The sequence below is a fragment of the Epinephelus fuscoguttatus genome, linkage group LG1 (assembly GCF_011397635.1).
Source record: "Epinephelus fuscoguttatus linkage group LG1, E.fuscoguttatus.final_Chr_v1".
Taxonomy (NCBI): Eukaryota; Metazoa; Chordata; class Actinopteri; order Perciformes; family Serranidae; genus Epinephelus; species Epinephelus fuscoguttatus.
The window spans coordinates 65,734-85,000 of NC_064752.1; the positions used below are offsets into that span (position 1 = coordinate 65,734).

The 19,267-nt window shown below is 38.5% G+C and overlaps 1 protein-coding gene across 2 annotated transcripts; it reads left to right on the top strand.

The window, feature by feature from the left end:
• The first annotated feature begins 2,168 nt into the window (after nt 1–2,168).
• Nucleotides 2,169–18,917, top strand: LOC125886313 (butyrophilin-like protein 1). Of its 2 annotated transcripts, XM_049572417.1 has the most exons (6): nt 2,169–2,315; nt 6,146–6,496; nt 10,846–10,881; nt 12,244–12,519; nt 15,203–15,340; nt 16,133–18,917. In XM_049572417.1, exons 1-6 carry the CDS (start codon nt 2,231–2,233, stop codon nt 16,267–16,269), a joined length of 1,023 nt encoding a protein of 340 aa, XP_049428374.1. In that variant the 5' UTR covers nt 2,169–2,230; the 3' UTR covers nt 16,270–18,917. The 2 variants fall into 2 exon arrangements, with proteins under 2 accessions (XP_049428374.1, XP_049428384.1); XM_049572427.1 differs by lacking the exon at nt 10,846–10,881.
• Nucleotides 18,918–19,267: the final 350 nt, after the last annotated feature.

The window sequence follows — 19,267 nt, forward strand, 5'->3', positions numbered from 1 at the left end:
ACCGCTGAACTAGTCATGTGATTTATTAAAGTTGCCTTTTTAGCTTCCTGTTCTTACATTTGTAATCACTTTTCAAAACGTTAATGAAATGATGACAGAAAATATAAAAAAGCATTTCAATATTATTTTAGTCAAAAATGTCTCAGACAGTTACAAAAATTCTCATATTTAAGAAGGACGAAACAAGTAAATGTTTGGATCTTTAGCTTTAAAAAAAAAGATTAATTCCTGTACAACATTACAGCTTCACCGGTCAGTGGTGCTGTTGAGAACAGATAGCATTTAATTTCATTCATCTAAACTGTTTGTACTGTGTTGCAGTTATTAGTCTTTGAAGATGGCTGTGTGAAAAATGAGAAAGCAGCTCTCAGGTTTGAAGGGGAACACCCCCTAAATTACTAATTCCAACATGTTATTTCCATGACCTAGAAGTGTTTAATCAATATGTGTGAACATGAGCTGCTCTCTATTAAAGACAGAAACCAGAGAAGTTAGTCTGGAACCTGTATAAAGTCTGGAGCTGCTCCGTAGACAATGGCTGTGTCTGACATCACTTACCACTCACCATATAGTCCATTATATAGTGACTGAGCCATTTTGTAGTGCAGTCCGAATGTATAGTGGGAATTATTATACTCTATATAGTGAACCGAAAAAGTACAACAGATGGTTCCTAACCAAGCATCCACTGAGTCCAGCTGGGTGGATGAGGGTTCTTCCAGTGGAGAAGGATTCATTTCCGTGCTAATAAAGTGACAAATTTCACTATTTTGAGATTAGATCCTGAAAGATTCTTATTTTACTCTCCTGCTATGCTAAAAATTCCTTCAAAGGATCTGGGTGAATTTCCATTTTAAAATATCTGATAGTGTTTTGAAGATCAAACACCAATAAGTGGACAAATTAGGACACCGCCAGAGCGAGTGTGCTGAGGATGCAGGAGAAAGTGTGCACCTGTCAGAGTGGAATCAACATCTGGGGACATTTTAGTGAGTTTGAGTTTCGCGAAATGACGGTGATGAAGCACCTTAAATTGAATGGGGCCATGCCGGGCACATATGGAGGCGGTGTGGACCCTGTCAATGGCTCTTCCCCACTGCTCCACCGTCACAGCCTCCCCTAACTCCATCTCCCACACAGGCCTCAGATATTTGAGTGATGGGTCTTGTAAATGTGAAAAAAACAAAACACCTCTAAATAAAAGACATTGCTCCCCTGTTGCAGGCCTCAAAGAAAACAGTTTCCATGGGTGTTTCTGCAGCCAAGTTGTGAAAAGAAGGTATATTAATTTTAATATAACTATCAGCTCAATAAATATCAAAAGAATGGTGCATGCTGGATGGGGAGAAGAGGTGGCTGGAGACACTGGGGCAAGGAGAGAGCCAATCTGCCATCCGTACTTTTCCTAACACCAGACCATATTTACAGACACACTGTGATGGTTACAGTGGGGTTTTTCTTGTAGTGACAGGGACATGCTCAGAGATGTCAGGTAACATGAATTATATTTCATTTGTACCAAAGTGGGACTTTGAGCAGTTTTATCAAACTGAGCCTAAACCTGCTTTATTTGTAAAAAGACATGAGAAACTGACCTCTCACAATATGAGACCTTTAAATGAGCACATTTGCTTTAATGTAGGCCCACTGATCATCCCTGACCTCATATCTGTTTGTTTGTTTGTTTGTTTGTTTGTTTTCTGCTTAACAGTCTTATAATGTGAGAAATGTTCATAATCAAAAGGGTGGTTTTTGTTGTTTTTTTTTTCGGAAAATAACATCTTTACCTTGAATCAGTGCTACTTTTTGTTTTGATTAAAAGCAGTTAAACTTGTTAACCTCAGCTGTGTCACAATGAACAGTGTTTAGCTGAACAACCCAAATCAGTAAGCCTCTTCCCCTTTTTTTCCTCCCAGCTCGCGTCACCAGCTTCCTTCCCTCCGCACTCTTTTGGCTTTCCATATACTACAACCACTTCTGCTGCCAGGACAGGACACTGCCCACTCTGGCTTCTGCAAAAAACCGAAAGCGTTTATCTATTAATGTTAAACTCTAAGGTGTCGTATATAGTTTTGCATTGCGTTGTGCAAGTGTTCAAGAGATATCTGCTGTCGGTTTCTTTAACTTTAAACACCGTCAGTTAGCTAAGTTAGCTCCTCACAGTTACAGTTAGCTAAGTTAGCTCCTCACAGTTCGCTCCACCCTTTTCTCTTTCAGTTTGTTAGGAAACATGTCAGGTCTTCGTGTCAAAGCTCTGGAGCTCCCATTCTTGAGTCTCTGTCTGCTGGCTGTGGCTGGAATAATACCTGCACACGGTAAGAAAGCTAAAGCTTTCTATGTAGCGTCAGTTTATCAGTGGTAGTTAGCTTGAAGACACCGTTTCACCTGTTCAAACCAAGGTAACAGTTAGTTAACTAGCTTCATCTGTGTAACGTTACAGGACACACACAGTCTCCCTGGGTCATTTAGAGGTTCATCATCATTTTGTCAGCTCAGTCCACGAACTTTGTTTTATTACTGTTGGAGAGTTTGTGCTGTTGAAGAGGTTAAATATATATTCAGACGGTGTTTGATTGTATCTGTGTGTTCATGTTGTGGGGGAGCATCATATTTACAACAGCGTGTTTCAGGTGGTTTAAAGTCTGGTGCTCAGACTGAGCTGGGGAAGAAAGCCTTCATGGGCTCTGCTCCTCTCACCTGGAATAACCTTTGTAAGGGCGAAGTGCTCGGAAGCTTTATGTACCTCCCTACCTCTTTTCCTCTTTTGGCTCCTCGCAGTAATGGTGATCCTCCAGAAAAGCTGTGACTTAACATTTATTTGTGCCTTTGTTGAAATTTGTCTGTTGTTGTTTAATTGTTTGTTAAATCTCTTGGTTAATTGGTGTTTAGTTTTGTGTCGGGTAGCGATAGTGCCCAGATTGACAGGAAGAAAAGAGGACGCTAGATGAAGTTTGCACCCTTGGTGAGCAGAGCGAGGTGCGTTCATGATTTTAACTCTTGATAAATGTATTATTAAAATCATTAAATAATGTTTGTAAAGTGACCAATTTGTTTAGCTGCTATGTGGAGCATGTGTTTTCTATTGTGTATTGATGCATGATGAACAGGATTTAATTGACTGTATTCGTCTTTTTAGTTTCACGGTGTAAATGGTGAGGACGGAGAATAAAAATCCACTTTTGCACCCGTAAAGGAAACTCTCTGCGTGTTTCATAAAGCCAAGGGCAGCTACAACCTTCAACAAGAGTTAAAGCTGGGTGAACTGGTCTCTCATTAGTACAAGGATGAATGAGTCGGTTGGTCATTGGTGATCTAATATTTCAACTTTACTGTATATCTTAAATGTTTTTATTGTGTGGTTGATGGGCTGTAACTGTTTGTGTGCTACTGTCTTGGCCAGGTGTCCCCTGTAAAAGAGACTGTTAGTCTCAACGGGACTGACCTGCTTAAATATGGGTTAAATAAATAGAATATGGTCACTGGTTTAGACACTGTAAGAAGGTGTGAGCTGCTTTAAGCATGTTGCTGAGTTAAAAATCGAATACGACAAACATTGAATAATTTGTTGAGAACAAAATGACGTAACAACGGTCAGTGGAAACCAAAATCATCAACCCACTGAGGACTGAATTCAAAATCACACTGAAAATCAAAGAAAAATATTGAAATCACAGGCTGAGCCCAGCCTGTGATTTCAATATATTATGAGCTGCTGTGATAAAATTAATATCAGTGATATTAATTTTATCACAGCAGCTCATAATGTGACTCAGTACTGTGTACTGTATGCACCCCTGATAACGTCTGGTCGTGCTCCTGATGAGCAAACTAATAATTATTAGGCATATTATTTGCTTTAAGTCCAATTAATAAGTGACTTTTCTTCTCACAGCAGTCAGTGGTCAGTTGTGCACTGCAGGTTCCCCCTGTGTGGTTTACATATTACATAACCTGATGCTCAGTTTTACAGTTTTTCTCCAGTGATTTGAGATATTTCTGATAACAGTGTTCAAAGACTGCAAACACAGTGATGCAGTGTTTAGCCCTGTAATTAATGATTACTTTCATTATTGATTAATCTGCAGATTATTTTCTCAATTGATAGTTTAGTACAGTGGTTCCCAACCTTTTTTGTCTTGTGTACCCCTTGAGCCTTTTTGTCATACCATGAGTACCCCCTCACTCATACGTGTTCATGATTCTCCAAAAGTAGAACATAACACAACTGAATATTCAACGCAAGTCATTTTCTTCTTTCATCTTCTTAAATTGAACAATTAATATTCAGGCATTATCTTCTTATTTAACTCATATTAAACATAAAATTATGTTGCCTTCAAGGCAATAAAAATGATAAATATAAGAAATAATATTATAGTAAACATTTGTATTATTAATACTGTATTATTAATACTAATATATTATGATTATATTGTTATTAAAGAAAAATAATTAAGTTGAAATTAGAAAAAAATAAGAATAAATAAAAATTTGTCTTTCCTGGCAGCTTTTTGCAAAATAAAATATGCTCGTTTATGTCCGACACATCTTTGTAACGAACGAAGGCCAGGAGCTGAGCATCACCACTCACACCTGTCATTTCATCCAGCTGCAAAGCGAACTGACCGGCTTGTTTCATTTTTTTCACCACTTGTCCAATAATATTAACCGACGGGACACGGTGTTGTTCGACAGGGGGACTTTCTTGAGTGTGTCGGCTGCTTTCTTGTCAATCATAATTTCAGCCATAACCGCTGCTGCAGGGAGAATGAGCTCTTCAAGAATTGAGTGAGGCTTTTTTGATTTCGCCACGAGCAGAGATACGGCGTAAGATGCCTCCAGTGCTTTGCTTGACACACTCGTGGCTTTCATCATTACAGTCTGTCTTGACTTAAATTCCGACAGCTTACGTTTGTAAAATTCCTCAGTTTTACCGACACTTTCCGAGTGTTTGGTGCTCTGGTGTCGCTGTAAATGGGCTGGCTTCATGGAGTTATTTGCCAGGACTTCACCGCAAAAGAAGCACTGAGGCTGCGGTGGGTCCGCAGACGTAGAAGTGAATCCATATAAAATATAGTTTTCACTATACTGCTTTGGTTTAGGTTTGGCATCTTTCTTGCGTTTGTCGACGGGCTCCTTTCCCCCTCCTGGATCCACAGCAACTGGACGTTTCAGCCATTTATCCATATTTACCTGCAGGTAAACAGGTTCCCGCAGATTTTGGTATGGCTGTGCCACAGGTTATTGTCTCCCCAGGGACACAAGTCATAGCGCACACGTACCATTTTATTGACGGACTTATGAAATGACGGAGAATATTTTTTATTATCTTGGAAATAAATTCTTAATTTTTCCACGTACCCCCTGCAATGTGCCTGCTTGGGAAACACTGGTTTAGTATATGAAATAATAAATAGTGAAATGACATTCATAATATTTCAGAGCCCAATGTGATGTCTTCAGTATTCTTGTTTTGCCTGAGTAACAATACAAAACCTTGAGATAATCAATTTATTCTCGTACATGACAAAGAAAAGCAGGAAATCTTTGTATTTCAAATCTGAAAGGAGAAAATGTTTCACATGTTTACTTGAAAACTGACTGAGAGGATTGATTGATTTGCATATTCAGTTTATTTGAGTTGATTGATGAGAAGTTTCACATTGGAGATGAGGCTAATCCACATCCAGACCCTGAGTATTTTCAAAAGGCCTATTGTAAGGCCGTCCCTCCACGTTCTCATTCCTTTATAGATCATAAAGTTCTCTCAGTTTGGAGGTGCTCATGCTCCACCTGGTGATGGTGATGGAGATAATTATTTGTTGTCCACAATGGCAAGACAAAATGATATAACCACTGTGCTGGTGCAGCAACAAGATCTCTAATCTTTGTCGCTGAGAGAGATTCAAGTGTTTGATGGAGACCCTCTGCAGTTTCCTGCCTGTATGAGAGTCTTTGAGCACAGTACTGAAGAAAAGACAGATGATGCAACAGACTGTCTGCACCTCCTGGAGCAGTTCACCACTGGGGGATAAACAAGAGCTTTTGTCAAACAGGGGTCAACAAATAGCTGCAGACAGAGGATGTAACCTGACCTGACTTTCTGTGTTTTAACATAATGATTAAAATATGCTTCATCTTTCAGGGTCAGGTGACGTCACAGTGGTCGTCAAAGAAGGGAGTGATGCTGTGTTACCCTGTTCCCTCAGCACCAAGGAGAGCATTTCAGCAAAGCTCTTTGACTGGAGGAAAGCTGCTCAGATAGATGGTCATCGGAAGGAGGTGTTCATGTATGATGCAGGAAGCCATTACAACAACAGGCGTCCAGGTCAGAGTGAGGAGTTCAAAGGTCGAGTCTTTCATTTTAAAGAAGAACTGAAACACGGCAACGCCTCCATCATCATCAGAAGTACGAAGGTGACTGACAGTGGAGACTACACCTGTGATTTTCCACGTCTTCAGCCACGTCAAACATTCCACATTAAGCTTGTTGTTGGTGAGTAAAACAATTAATTCTTGATTTATTCTTTGTGAATCTCTACTTATCATTTTAGGTTTAACCCCTGACTTTCATTTTATTATATCCTCCTGTTTGTTAGATAAAAAAAAACCCACAGTGACCTGCTGTTTCAAGTAATCACAGAGACTTTATGAAATATGAAACTATTTATTTATGAGCTGTTTTTTTTTTAAAAAAAAAAAATATTTGTGTCTTCGTCTTGGAGCTGAGAGTCACAGTCTGTCTCAACACTCTGACTTCCCTACCCAAACACATTGTTGGTTTTCATCTTGTCATGGTATTTATTGACAGTAAAAACGATAGAATGACACCAGCCTAATCTTTTGAGGTCTGATTTCATGTCTCACTGAGGCGATGGCATATTTCTAACATAAGTAGAATGCACCCCAGGCAAATCCCTGGACCACAAACAGATCACAGGGGATAAATATGATCAGTCAACAGGGAGCACCAACAGTGATGTTAAGACAGTGGCTGGTTACAATTTTAGGAACATTTCAGTGGACATAGACAAAGACCTTTCTTGTAATTTTAATCTGCAATGTTTTGGTATCAAAAATTGACAGTCCTAGTTACTCTTCAAACATTGCTGCATGTGCTAACAGTGGCCCTGAGAGCTTAACTCAATGCTTATTAAAAATATCTTTACCAATCTGACAACACATACACAGCATGTAGAAAAAAACAATGGTAATAGAGAAAAAAACTTGTTTGTCACCCATCACTGGTTCTGATTTATTCATTCTATGGTCAGATAACACAAGCCTGTGGCGCAATTAATTGTGTGTACTTCATCAGATTATTTGAATTTGGAGGCTAATATCAACCTAAAGGCTAATGCTAGCAGACAGACAGGGATGTAAAAGCTCTGCCATAATCTGTTATTACCCATCATGTTAATTTGTTTTTAATGATTAAACGACATATTTTAGAGCATTTAATTGTTTTTTTACTAATTTTCATTTTTTAATGATTAACTTTACAGAACACGCTTATAGATTATGCATGTATAAGTAGAGATGTACTCATAGAAGTAGAGTAACTATCTTTCAGTGGGTGTAGTGCTCTTTGTTCAAGTACCACACACACCTATGACAAGCTTGCATGTGTGGAGTGCATGGTTAAGTTGTGGCTTGTTTTGAAGGCAGTGTAAGCACTGCCCCTATGGTGGCAAGTTTACATACCTTTATCCAGTGGTTCCCAAGTGGTGGGTTGTGGTCCAGAAGTGGGTTGTGGGTCCTTCTGAATGGACCTCAAGTGACTCACAAATATGTCAAGTTTGTGACAAACCACACTTTATTTTTAAGTATAGTGAATTTCCAGCACAGAGCTTTTATTTTGAAGTGCCGTTTTCTGCCATAGAGTGAGTGACTTATAGACAGCCACTTGGCAGAAACAGCAAACTACCAATCACATGGTCAAACACAAGTGTGACGCTAAATGTAATGAACTGTGGGACTAACAGGTCCACAGTCAGCTGCTTGTCGGGGTTCCATTCCCCTGAAGGGAATTATTTTTCAACTTTCACCGGCTCACTACACATTATCCCGCTTAGAACATGGCTTACTACTTACTTCTTTTAGTTGTTTGTGCCGGTTTGCTCCTGACGGTCCTGCGATTTTCTCTTCCTGTCTTTTTTTTTTTTTTTTTTTTTTTTTGATGGGGACATGTCATTTTTAGCCAAACATCAAGCATTTTGTCCTCGCCAAAAATGATAAATGTTAAATGTCCTGAAAATCCTGCATTTTGCCACTCAGATTCTATTTGGCCTGTGTGGACTAACCTTAACTGATTTTGATGCTCCTCAGTCTAAGGCCGTTGCTATGGCGTCCCTAGCAACAGAGCAGCAGAGCAGCGGTGATTTTGTTGATTGACCAATCAGACTCAAGTATTTAAGAGTGCCATGTTCTAACTAAAGAGAAAACTGGACCTTGTAGCTTAACCAGTTGGAAACCACTGCATTAATCAACTATAACTATAAAATGAAAGCTTTTTTTCTGCCTTTTCGTCTTTAATAGTTAACATCTGTTAAGGTATAGGACGATAGTCTAAACATGCAGCTCCCTTGTTACATGCATGGCCTTTGTGTTTTCCCCGCTCCATTTTAGATGTTGAAACTTCAGCCTTGCTAAGAATATTTGACAAGAAGAAGACATGGTTCAAGCTTGGTTACACTTCCAGTATTTTCCACCAGACTCTATTGATGCCATTTTGCAGCAAATGTTATGGTTTAATTCCAGTATATTAATCAATGGATTACCTATTTTTTGTGAACAGTTTGTTCAGAGGGGTATTATTTTTACTAATGATGTAACAGATGTGAATGGTCATATCTATTCATATGAATTATTTTGTTAAATATTTGGAGTATTCTGTTCAGAATTTGAACATTATCAATTAGCAGCTGCAGTGCCTTTGGCTTGGAGGAAGAAAGTGAGAAATGCTGGAAGGAAAAGTTGGGGCCTCATGTACAAAGGGTGCGTACACACAAAAACATGGTGTACGTCCTTTTCCACGGCAAAGTTCAGATGTATCAAGAGTGAAATGACCGTGGAAATGTGCGGTGCCTCACGCCAACTTCACGGCTGGCGTACGCACGTTTCTACAGCTGTTGATCCTTTGGCAACACTTAGAGGTGATGCTGGGAAACTGCTATAATAAATAAATGTGAAAACAATTAGTCCTCAGAGTGATGTGCACATCAGAGACACATGAACAATGAACACACCTTTGATATACTGGCATGTTTAAATTTAAATTCAAAAGATTTATTTCAGACCAAATAATACCATACATACAACATTTATGCATGATCCTCTATCTTATAGGGCTGTGAGCAGGCTATTGTATGACCCGTATGACACATTTAAAGTTACACAAATTTATAGGTATTAACCTTGGGGGTAATCCGAGTCACCCACATGTGCTCCCACCACCCCTGAGACAGCAGTGTCACCCACAATTGCGGCGACTCTCTGTTCAAACGGGGCGAGCTCCTCCTCTCCTGTCCCCCCGCATGTTTTGGCCACACTTTGGCGGTGGGCAGCCGTCCTCCGCTTCACGTCCACCTTAATGTCGGACCACTTCTTTTTTAATTCTGCGTGTGTACGCTTTTCTGACCCCACAGCATTGGCAGCCTCACACACACTCTCCCCCTCACTCCTCTTGCGTTTAGTATTGATGCTTGAGGACAGCGTGCCAAAAAGTGACTTTTTTGCGCGCCTTCACTTCAGTGAGTAGCGTCTCCCAATTTTCATTCTGTGAAGTTTTTCTTTTTTCCCGTCTTACTTATTCTTTTGTTTTAGTTTTCTGATCGTGCAGAGAGGGGAATGATTGGGATGTACAAAGGAAATGTGCTTGAATTCCTTGCGTACGTACAGATTCATACATCTGGATGTTTTTGTGCGTACAACGTTTTCTGGATTTAAGCGCACGCCATGTTTCAGTAGGAAATCCACGCAAGTCTTTGTACATGAGGCCCCAGGTGTGTAAACCTGCCATGAAAAACTGTCTTTGAAAAAAGATCAATACTTTTGTATAGAATTTTTTTTTTGAGGGCATATGATTTAAACGACAAGCCTGAAAAGTTCCACTTGTACTGGGAGGAGGTATTTCATATCCCATTGCCATGGAAACAAGTGTATGATCTAATTTATAAAGCTGTTACAGATTCCAAGTCACAATATTTTTAATTAAAAATACTATACAAAATACTGCCTACAAGAAAAATGCTTTTTTTGGTTGGGGTATGGAAGTGGATGGAAACTGTTGTTTCTGTAAATCTGGAATTGAAAATATGTTACATATATTTTGGTTTTGGCCTCGTGGCAACTTTATGGAAGACTATCAAAAGATGACTTGCATCAAGTTTGATATTTTTAAATATGTGCCCTCTAACAATAATGCCTAGTGAATTAAGAAACAGTTGTCCTAGCATTTTAAATACTATTATATTACTAGGAAAAATATTTGTTTTTGAATCAAAAGGAAAGGAGTGATTGACATTCTGCTTTTTTCTTTACTTTTTAAAACTTTTTTTGTTAGAAGGCATCACTGTCACAAGGCAGGGGAAACTGAATGACTATGAAAAAAGGTCTTATAGATTAAGGCCAAGTTTAGAAGGGTGATAATGTTTCCATTTTTCTTTTCTTATGTCTGAATTTTTTTATTTTCTTTCTTTTATGTTTTATTACTGTATGTCAGTGGTCTATGATGTGTTATAGTGTTGTTGTGTAATTTGAATTGGTTTTGTTTAAATAAAAAAAAAAGAATATTTGACAAGTTCACGATATCACTCACAAATCAATGTTACATTTGTCTTTCAGAAACCATCATGAAAGACCGATCAGGAGAAAACCCAGGTGATGATGTCCACAATCTACATCTCTAACGAGTGCTATGACTCTGTCGACCTGATTATTATTCAAATCTTCTGATACAGTACCTTTACCTTCATTTGATCAGATTTGGTTCTCTACAGTCACAAGGTCCCCAGTATTGTTTGATCGGATACCCTCAAAGCATTTGTTTCACCTCCTTCCAAAAACCATGGTAATTAATCACCACTGTAAACACTAATTATGAATCATTACTACAGAAACACACGTGCGCAGCAGGGCCTAACTAGAAGTTCAGTTCGTGGAAAGCAGAAATTAATGCATTTCATAATATTATAATCATGAGATTATAAGATTTGATTTTAAGACAAAATATTTCTGTTGATCAGGTATCGTAAAGATTTACTATTTTTTAAAAACGGATGAGGAGAAATTGTTTTGAATTTGATGATGTTACTGATCTCTACACTGTTAAAAGGACAACGTATTTAAGTGAAGGTGTTGTATCTAAATCTGTGAATAATAAAAATAATACACAGCCTCTTGATGACAGAGTTGTAGCACACACAAATTGTAGGTGTAGACATAAGTGACATCATCCAACAAAACTGGCAACTGGGTTCTCCTGATCTGTCTTTAAGGTCTGAGGGTGCTGATCTAAACAGCTAAAATCACCTTCAGCTCAAAAATGTTTTTGTTGCTATTACAAGAAACGTCTCTATATTTATATTAGATTATGATCAGTAACACAATAATTGTAAGCAACAAAATTAAGCTTTGATTCCCATTTTGATTTAGTTCCATAGAAGGAAATGTGTAACACCCAGATCAGACTTGGAGCAGTGTCAAGTGGCTAGTCTCTGCTTGACTTCAGTCAGCCAGTGGTGTCACCTGCAACTCAGCTTGTCAAGTCGCCAGCAACTGGTTTAAGAACGTCAAGTACGTCACCTGTTTCAACAGCCAGTCTACTTGTAGTGAAGACCGCTGGCCACTTCAATTTATAGTACATTCACTTGCTGCAGCATTCTTTAACAGTCTGAGCCCCAGCTCATCTCATTTACTTTCCCACGGCTGTTGGCACAGCTGTCAGTCTCCATCCTCACTGTGGGTCGGTGCCGGACAGTGGTGGGTCGCTCCTGCTTCTCGCTGCATGTGCACATGTTACACACTCACTGACTGATTAATTGGCACTTGTTATTTAGATTATTGTGTCGTATTTATCATGAATACGGCCCATGTGAAGTTAAGGTTGTTTTGTTAACCTCACATTGGGCTTTTTCTTCTCACTGTCTTGAACATTCCTCAGCCAGGGATGAACACAAAAACATCCCATCATTACATTTATACGCCATCCTTGATAAGCTTTTGTTTATCCTGTGTTCACAGCTGCAACTCCAAAGCCGTCTATCAGGACGCTGAATGCCACAGTGGGGGTGCTGCTGCAGTGTGAGGTTCGAGGTGCCTCTCCAGAGCCACATCTTCAGTGGCAGGACAGTGCTGGAAACAAACTTCCTGCTGAGGAGCCGCAGGTCTCAGAGAGAGAAGGCCGCTACTACATCACCCTCAACGCCAATGTGACCAAGAGTGACCTCTACCGCTGTGTGGTGACACAGGAGGAAATCAGTCATCAGACTCATGAGGAGACATTTGTGCCTTTCTCTGGTGAGATTTCTTTCTGGGTGTTTTAATTGTCAAATAATTTTAGTTTAAATTATTAGTTTTCAAAGATTTTTAGACTCCTTTAATTGTTGTTGTGTGTAGTCTGTGACCATGCTGTACCTGATATACAGGGCTTGACGCTAACTTTTTTCCCAAGGAGCACATGTGCTCCTAAGTTGAAAAAGTAAGGAGCGCACAAAGAACTTTAGGGGCACAATGTAAATTGATCAAATAATTTGTTTTCTGTAATAAACATGATGCAAATAGACATTTACAAGCAAAATTATTTAATGGCACAATGTAAATTGATCAAATAATTTGTTTTCTGTAATAAACATGATGCAAATAGACATTTACAAGCAAAATTATTTAATGAATCTGTATACAAAATGTACAGAAAGGTAAAATCATCAAGTTTTGAAAAAGTATTGCAATTTAATTTTGTCTTATATATATTCATTCATTCATCTTCTAACCGCTTCATCCTCTTGAGGGTCGCAGGGGGGCTGGAGCCTATCCCAGCTACATCGGGTGAGAGGCAGGGTTCACCCTGGACAGGTCACCAGACTATCACAGGGCTGACACATAGAGACAAACAACCATTCACGCTCACATTCACACCTACGGACAATTTAGAGTCACCAATTAACCTGCATGTCTTTGGACTGTGGGAGGAAGCCGGAGTGCCCGGAGAGAACCCACGCTGACACGGGGAGAACATGCAAACTCCGCACAGAAGGGCTCCCACACCCGGGATCGAACCGGCAACCCTCTTGCTGTGAGGCGAGAGTGCTAACCACCACACCACCGTGCCGCCCTCTTATATATATTATCTTTGCAATATGATTATCTTATATAATGTTATTACTATCCTAAAACATTCTCCAAGTCCTCTGAAACTGCAGGACTTGAGCCTCTTTCACACAGAGCTTTCGCAGCGCCCACCGCGGGGTAGGGCGCAGAGGACAGGATTTGGGGGAGTACAGGCTCGTTCAGGAGCTACAGCTCCATGGTGACCGCTTCCGGGTCTCTTTTTTTTTTTTTTTTTTTTTTTTAAATCAACTTTATTAATGCTTTACAAATTACACTAACAGTGCATCAAACCATGGGCATTAAAAAATAACAATTGGATAACACATAACAACAAAATAAATCATACAGAAATCGAGATTAAAGAAATAAAAACGTAACATAAAAATGATAAATAGATAAATTTAAAAAAAAAAAAGTAAAAATAATAATAATAATAATAATAATAATAATAATAATAATAATTAAAGTAAGATACACCAGGGGACATGAGCAATGAAAATTAAATTGAATTAAAGATATTGAAGTGGGAGCACAGATTTATAGTCTTGATAGCTTTCTTGTTATTAGCAGAGGATATTGATTTGAAGTACAGCTTCAGATCTTTCATGAAAACATAAAAAAGGGGTTTCACTTTGGCAAATTTACATTTGTGGATGTAGAATTTTGCAAGGATTAAAATGAGATTAATTAAAAAATATTCTTTGTCAGCTGGAGCATCATTCTTTACAAAGCCAAAAAGGACATTTTGCAGGAGGAGCTCAAAATCACAGCAGATATGATCTAAAATAAATCTACAAACATCTTGCCACAGTTTACGGGTATATTCACATTTCCAAAACGGATGAATAATTGTCTCAGTATGGGAGTCACAAAAAGCACATTTCAGATCTAAATCATCATACTTGAATTTGATAAAGAAGGATTTAACTGGATAACATCGATGAATAATTTTAAATGACACTTCTTTCACTTTATTAACCACAAAAAATTTTTGAGGAAGAGACCAGATTTTTTCCCAACACAAGTTATTTACACGACTATTCCAGTAAGATATTACAGGACAAACAGAAACAATATTATATTGGAAAAGAGCACGGATTTTACAGTTGTTCTTACTACCAGATGGGCTGAAGCATATTTTACCAACCGGTGAGTCCGTTACGACAGTAAAGGGAGCATCAAGTATATTAACAGACATACTACTTTTGAACAACATGAGTACACCAGATGGAATAGCGTCAAATACTATGGCATACTGTTTGGGAGTTATAGGTATACCATAATATTGAAGAAACTCCTCATAGGAAAACAAGACACCATTGCTGTTGAATAGCTGCCTTACCCAAATAATATTACTGTTAAACCACTCCCCAAAGAATATGGATCTGTTCTTGCCGCTTCCGGGTCTACTTCAGGCTCTTCTCTGCTATTGGACGCGACCGTGGTGAACGGTCCCTAAAGGCCTCTACACATGATCAGCTGTAAAACCGCTTTGCGCTGGCTGTCCCATTGTTAGTCTATGGAGAGGGCAGCAACGCCTGACAAAGCGGCACCGCTACCCTTGGTGTCGCGCACGATATTCATTGTGCCGACAGTGGCTTGGAAAACCGCCCATAACCGTGTCACACGGGGAAGAGGGAAGGCGGCTGGAGTTCCTCCAACAGTTGCGGTTAGATTATCATATTTTTTTATTGACAAAAATATTGGCTGCTTCGGCTGATTTTTTTTTATGCGCACATGTGCCCCTAAATATTTTTTACAGTTCGCACACATCTATTTTTAGTCGCAAATGCGAGTGAAACGCTTGCACTGTCGAGCCCTGATAGGCAGTTACATATTGAGTTTTACATTTGCTTTTTGTCATGTGTTTCAGAGAAAGTGTGTGAGGACTCATCCTGCAAAGTGGCTGTTGGATGGTTGTTTGGTGGTTTGGTTTTGGGAGCTTTCATTGTTGTTGTAGCTCTAGCTCTGCTTGTAGCTTTGAATCGCATCAAAATACTCCACAATAGAGGTGAGTTTATAAAACGTATTCTATCAAAGTGTCCATAATGTAGTAACATAGCAGATTCACTGATATAACTAGTTTCAAAATCTATAAGCGTAATGCTGGTGGGTATATCAAGGCCTGAATATTTCAGGCTGTAACTTTTAAAGGAACAGTTCAACATTTAAGAAATACCCTTACTTGTATTTACGTTCCTTCCAAGAGAGACATGAGAAAAATGATCGCACTGTTACGTGTCAGAGCTGCATGTTAACTTTTTTTTTCTAATTTCTGAGAGGTTATTGAACTGTGAAAGTCTCGTGCTGTTGGAACCGTACACGCCACAATACTGAAGCACAAGTGTAATGGTATCAGTTATGTCCAGTGTAATTATTCAGATTCTGTGTTAGAGGCATGTGAAACATATGAGTCATTTTTTCATGACGACGTAAAGGAAAACTGTACTAAAGAAATACACACCTTGTTTTACATCAGTGTATTTATTTGTCATCATCATTTATACACGGCAGTAGGGGTGTTGACAAGACCGAAGAACCTCCTAAAATCATGTATTGTGAAGACCATCAACTGATACAAAATAGATAGATAATTAAATGTAGTGGTAAAAACTATAGTGTCCTTTCCTTCACTCTCCCTCTGCGCTGAAACCATTCAGACAAACTGTTCAATCAACCTCCAGTATCAACTGTTTGCAAACACTTTTTTAAAGGGTGTTTTTGGATCGGCCACCAAATCAATGTTTGTGTGATATAAAATTTGACTTTACTTAATATATATACTACATGTCCTTTGCTGCAGGCTCCCCTCTGCAGGAAGATGGTTCCTGCAACACAGGAAACAGCTCGTGCCTCATGGGAAATGGTTCCGGGAATGGCACCCAGGAGACATCCTCTAAAGATCCTTCAGCGCAGCCACTCAACTCACGAGATGTTTAGGGGTGCGAGTGTGTCAGTATTGGCAAAATACGTGTTATACAAGGTGGATCGGCGTTACAATCTACATTTTCCCAAAGGGCCAAAGACTCTCAGCCACTCTGACAGATCAAGTTTTAATAGGGCTGAAACGATTCCTTGAGTGACTCGAATAATTTTCTTACTAAGAAGCCTCTGTTACACAACCTGCTTTCGTTACTCACGCTGTAGAACTAGAAACTAATCGTCAAAAATCTACCTGCCGTTCTTTATAATGAAGATTCAAATAGAGTTTTTCCTGGGAAAAAGAGTTTGGAACTTTTATGGACGCTACCGTACTACTCTGTCAATCAATTAACTTTCCTACTGAAAACCTGTTTGACTCAAGTAGTGACGTCACCACCACGCTACTGAGAATGCTGTTAAATTAGTAACATCACCACTTGTAGTGACGCTACTGCCCAACACTGATTATTTTTGACAGCTTGAGAAATAGCAGCACAGTGTGAGTGCGTGTGAAATCAGTCATTTGCATGACCCTTATTGCATGCGAGTTGACACTTCCGACTTTCAAAGAAGGAAACGAATTTGTTGCTCATTTCCCTCATTTCGGTGACTTTTATATGTTACTAGCGTCCTTAGATAAAGCTTAAGTAATTTAATGAACACAAGCAGTATTTCTAATGCGATTACTCGATTAATCACAATAATAATTGATAGAATACTCAGATTACTAAAAGAATTGATAGCTGCAGCCCTAAAGTTTAACAAAGGTTCTGTCTTACAACAGGAATTTTTCTGTTACTCAGGTGGCTGCAACTCAACACAGTCAACACATTTCTGAATGCTCAGTGTTGCTTTTGTTGTTTTTTTTGTTTGACGTCATTATGTTATCGTCCTCTCCATCTCATGCATGTATCTCATTGTATTTTCTCTCTGTCCCACTCGTGTCTGAAAAGTGGAGATGTAACTCTCCACTGGACTGTTGTTAAGGACAATATAGCAGCTAAATGTATGAGATGAAACTACATAGAAACTCAACAAAGTGAATGAAATGAAATCAATAAGACAATGATAACTTAAGAGACCTGCGGTACGTTTTTTAAATAGCCATGCTGATCATGTCAGATCCAAATGTTTAATTCCAAAAACTCTGAGGCTCAAACCAAAGAGGACAGAAATGTAAACAATCAGGTGACAGACTAGCAGATCCGTCTCTTAACCACGCAGTGCCTTTAAACAAAAGCAAAAATGTGCAGCTTGTGAAATAAGGCAATAAGTGTTTGATGCTGTTTTTTTTATTGTCCTTTTAAAATGGTTAAAAGTTGAGCAGGAGCGGTGTTGATGCGCTGACAGGTGACTGACTTCAGTCTGAGGATTGAATGTAGAGGATTGTTACAGACCTGATAGGAAGAGATGGAGACCAACTGTGTCTTTAGACTTGAGATTGTTATGAACATGAATGTAGCAAAGACTAACTGACAGAGGTGGGGGACTTGAAACTTGCTTGACTCACACTGATGAAAGACTCGACTTGATATTCATGACATGGATTAGATGATTATCAAAATAGTAGCAAATTTATTTTTTGTTAATTGACTCATAGTTCCAGCTGTGCTTGAACATTTTCATATGTTTCGAGTGCAAAACCTTAATTTGTAAAGTAACTAGTAACTAAAGCTGTCAGATAAATGTAGTGGAGTAGAGGTCAGACTTGTAATAACAGTACCTGAGTAAATGTGTTCTGTCACAATCCACCACTGGGTAAAGTTTAAGTTACATTATCTTTATGAGTTTGTGAGTATGACTTGACTTGTGACTTGCTTGACCTGAGCAATCAATGACTTGACTCGACTTGCTTGATTTTCACCACAGTGACTTGGGTCTTGCTCAAGACTAGAAGGTTATGACTTGAGACTTGCACATGTGTGCCTCACTCCCACCTCTGTTAACTGAAGGAACAAAGACTGTGCCTGCCTTGTGAACTGGATTCTAAAGAGAAAGTGTTTAAAAAACATCTCACTAGTTTTATACCTTAAAAAGGTCAAAGCTCAGTTCGATGTGACCGATCTTAAGCTTGTTTTAAATATTCTGTCTTTGAGAGCATTTATTTTAAATTATTTTTACATATAATGTACTGTATGAGAGGGTTTTTTTTATTATTACTGCTTTATTATTACTTGTGTATCACTGCAGTCTGACAGGTCCAAGATGATTTCTGTAATCTTATAAATGCTGACAGTACAACAGTGCACACTGAAGAGGAGCTTGTTTGGATTGTATTTTTATAAATATTTTTAAGGGCCAAGTCAAAGTTTGCCAGTTACAGTATGAAAAAGCATTTTGTTCTATTCGTGCCATATTAAAGAAATTGTATGCTTTTAAATTGAAAAATTATGTTTTACATGTGTCAAATCGGCAATTAATTTTAATCATTATTATGCTTTCTTTCCTCTTAAAACATTTGCTGACCTTTTCTTTGATTCATCATTGCAAAATCTGTAATTACATTTTATTCATGTCTTTTTTTTTGCTGTAAAAAAAACCCAAACCGCACTTCAGTAATGCACTGCTGTTTTGTTTCTGTTGTTTGTTTTTTTTCAGTGCAGAATTAAAGGCACTACAACTCTTTCATAGTGAATACCTGCGCTGTTGAATGTAAATAAATAAATTTGTACTTTAATGGTGCGACAGTTAATTTTTATCTTGAAAGAAAAGAGCTGTGACACTCCATTAGTGTCATGCATCTTCTGTTTTAAGATCGTCTCACTAAATTAAGTATGAATGGAATTCAACATATTTTAGGACTAATTTAACGGCTTCAGACATTTTTTTATCATATACTAATAACACTTTTTGTCGTCAAAAATACCGTACTGATGTTTTTTCATCATTTATGACGACATACTATACTGACATTTTTTTTATATTTTGTATGACATATTATACTATGACATTTTTCTGTCGTTTATGACGACATACTATACTTTTGACAATTTTTTCATGATTTATGACGACATAC

Excerpts from the sequence above, each read along its gene's own strand:
- LOC125886313 (XM_049572417.1), top strand. The coding sequence starts at position 2,231 with ATGTCAGGTCTTCGTGTCAAAGCTCTGGAGCTCCCATTCTTGAGTCTC. Across the intron at positions 6,497-10,845 it reads CCACATTAAGCTTGTTGTTG|AAACCATCATGAAAGACCGA; the intron begins GTGAGTAAAACA and ends TTTGTCTTTCAG. Across the intron at positions 12,520-15,202 it reads GACATTTGTGCCTTTCTCTG|AGAAAGTGTGTGAGGACTCA; the intron begins GTGAGATTTCTT and ends CATGTGTTTCAG.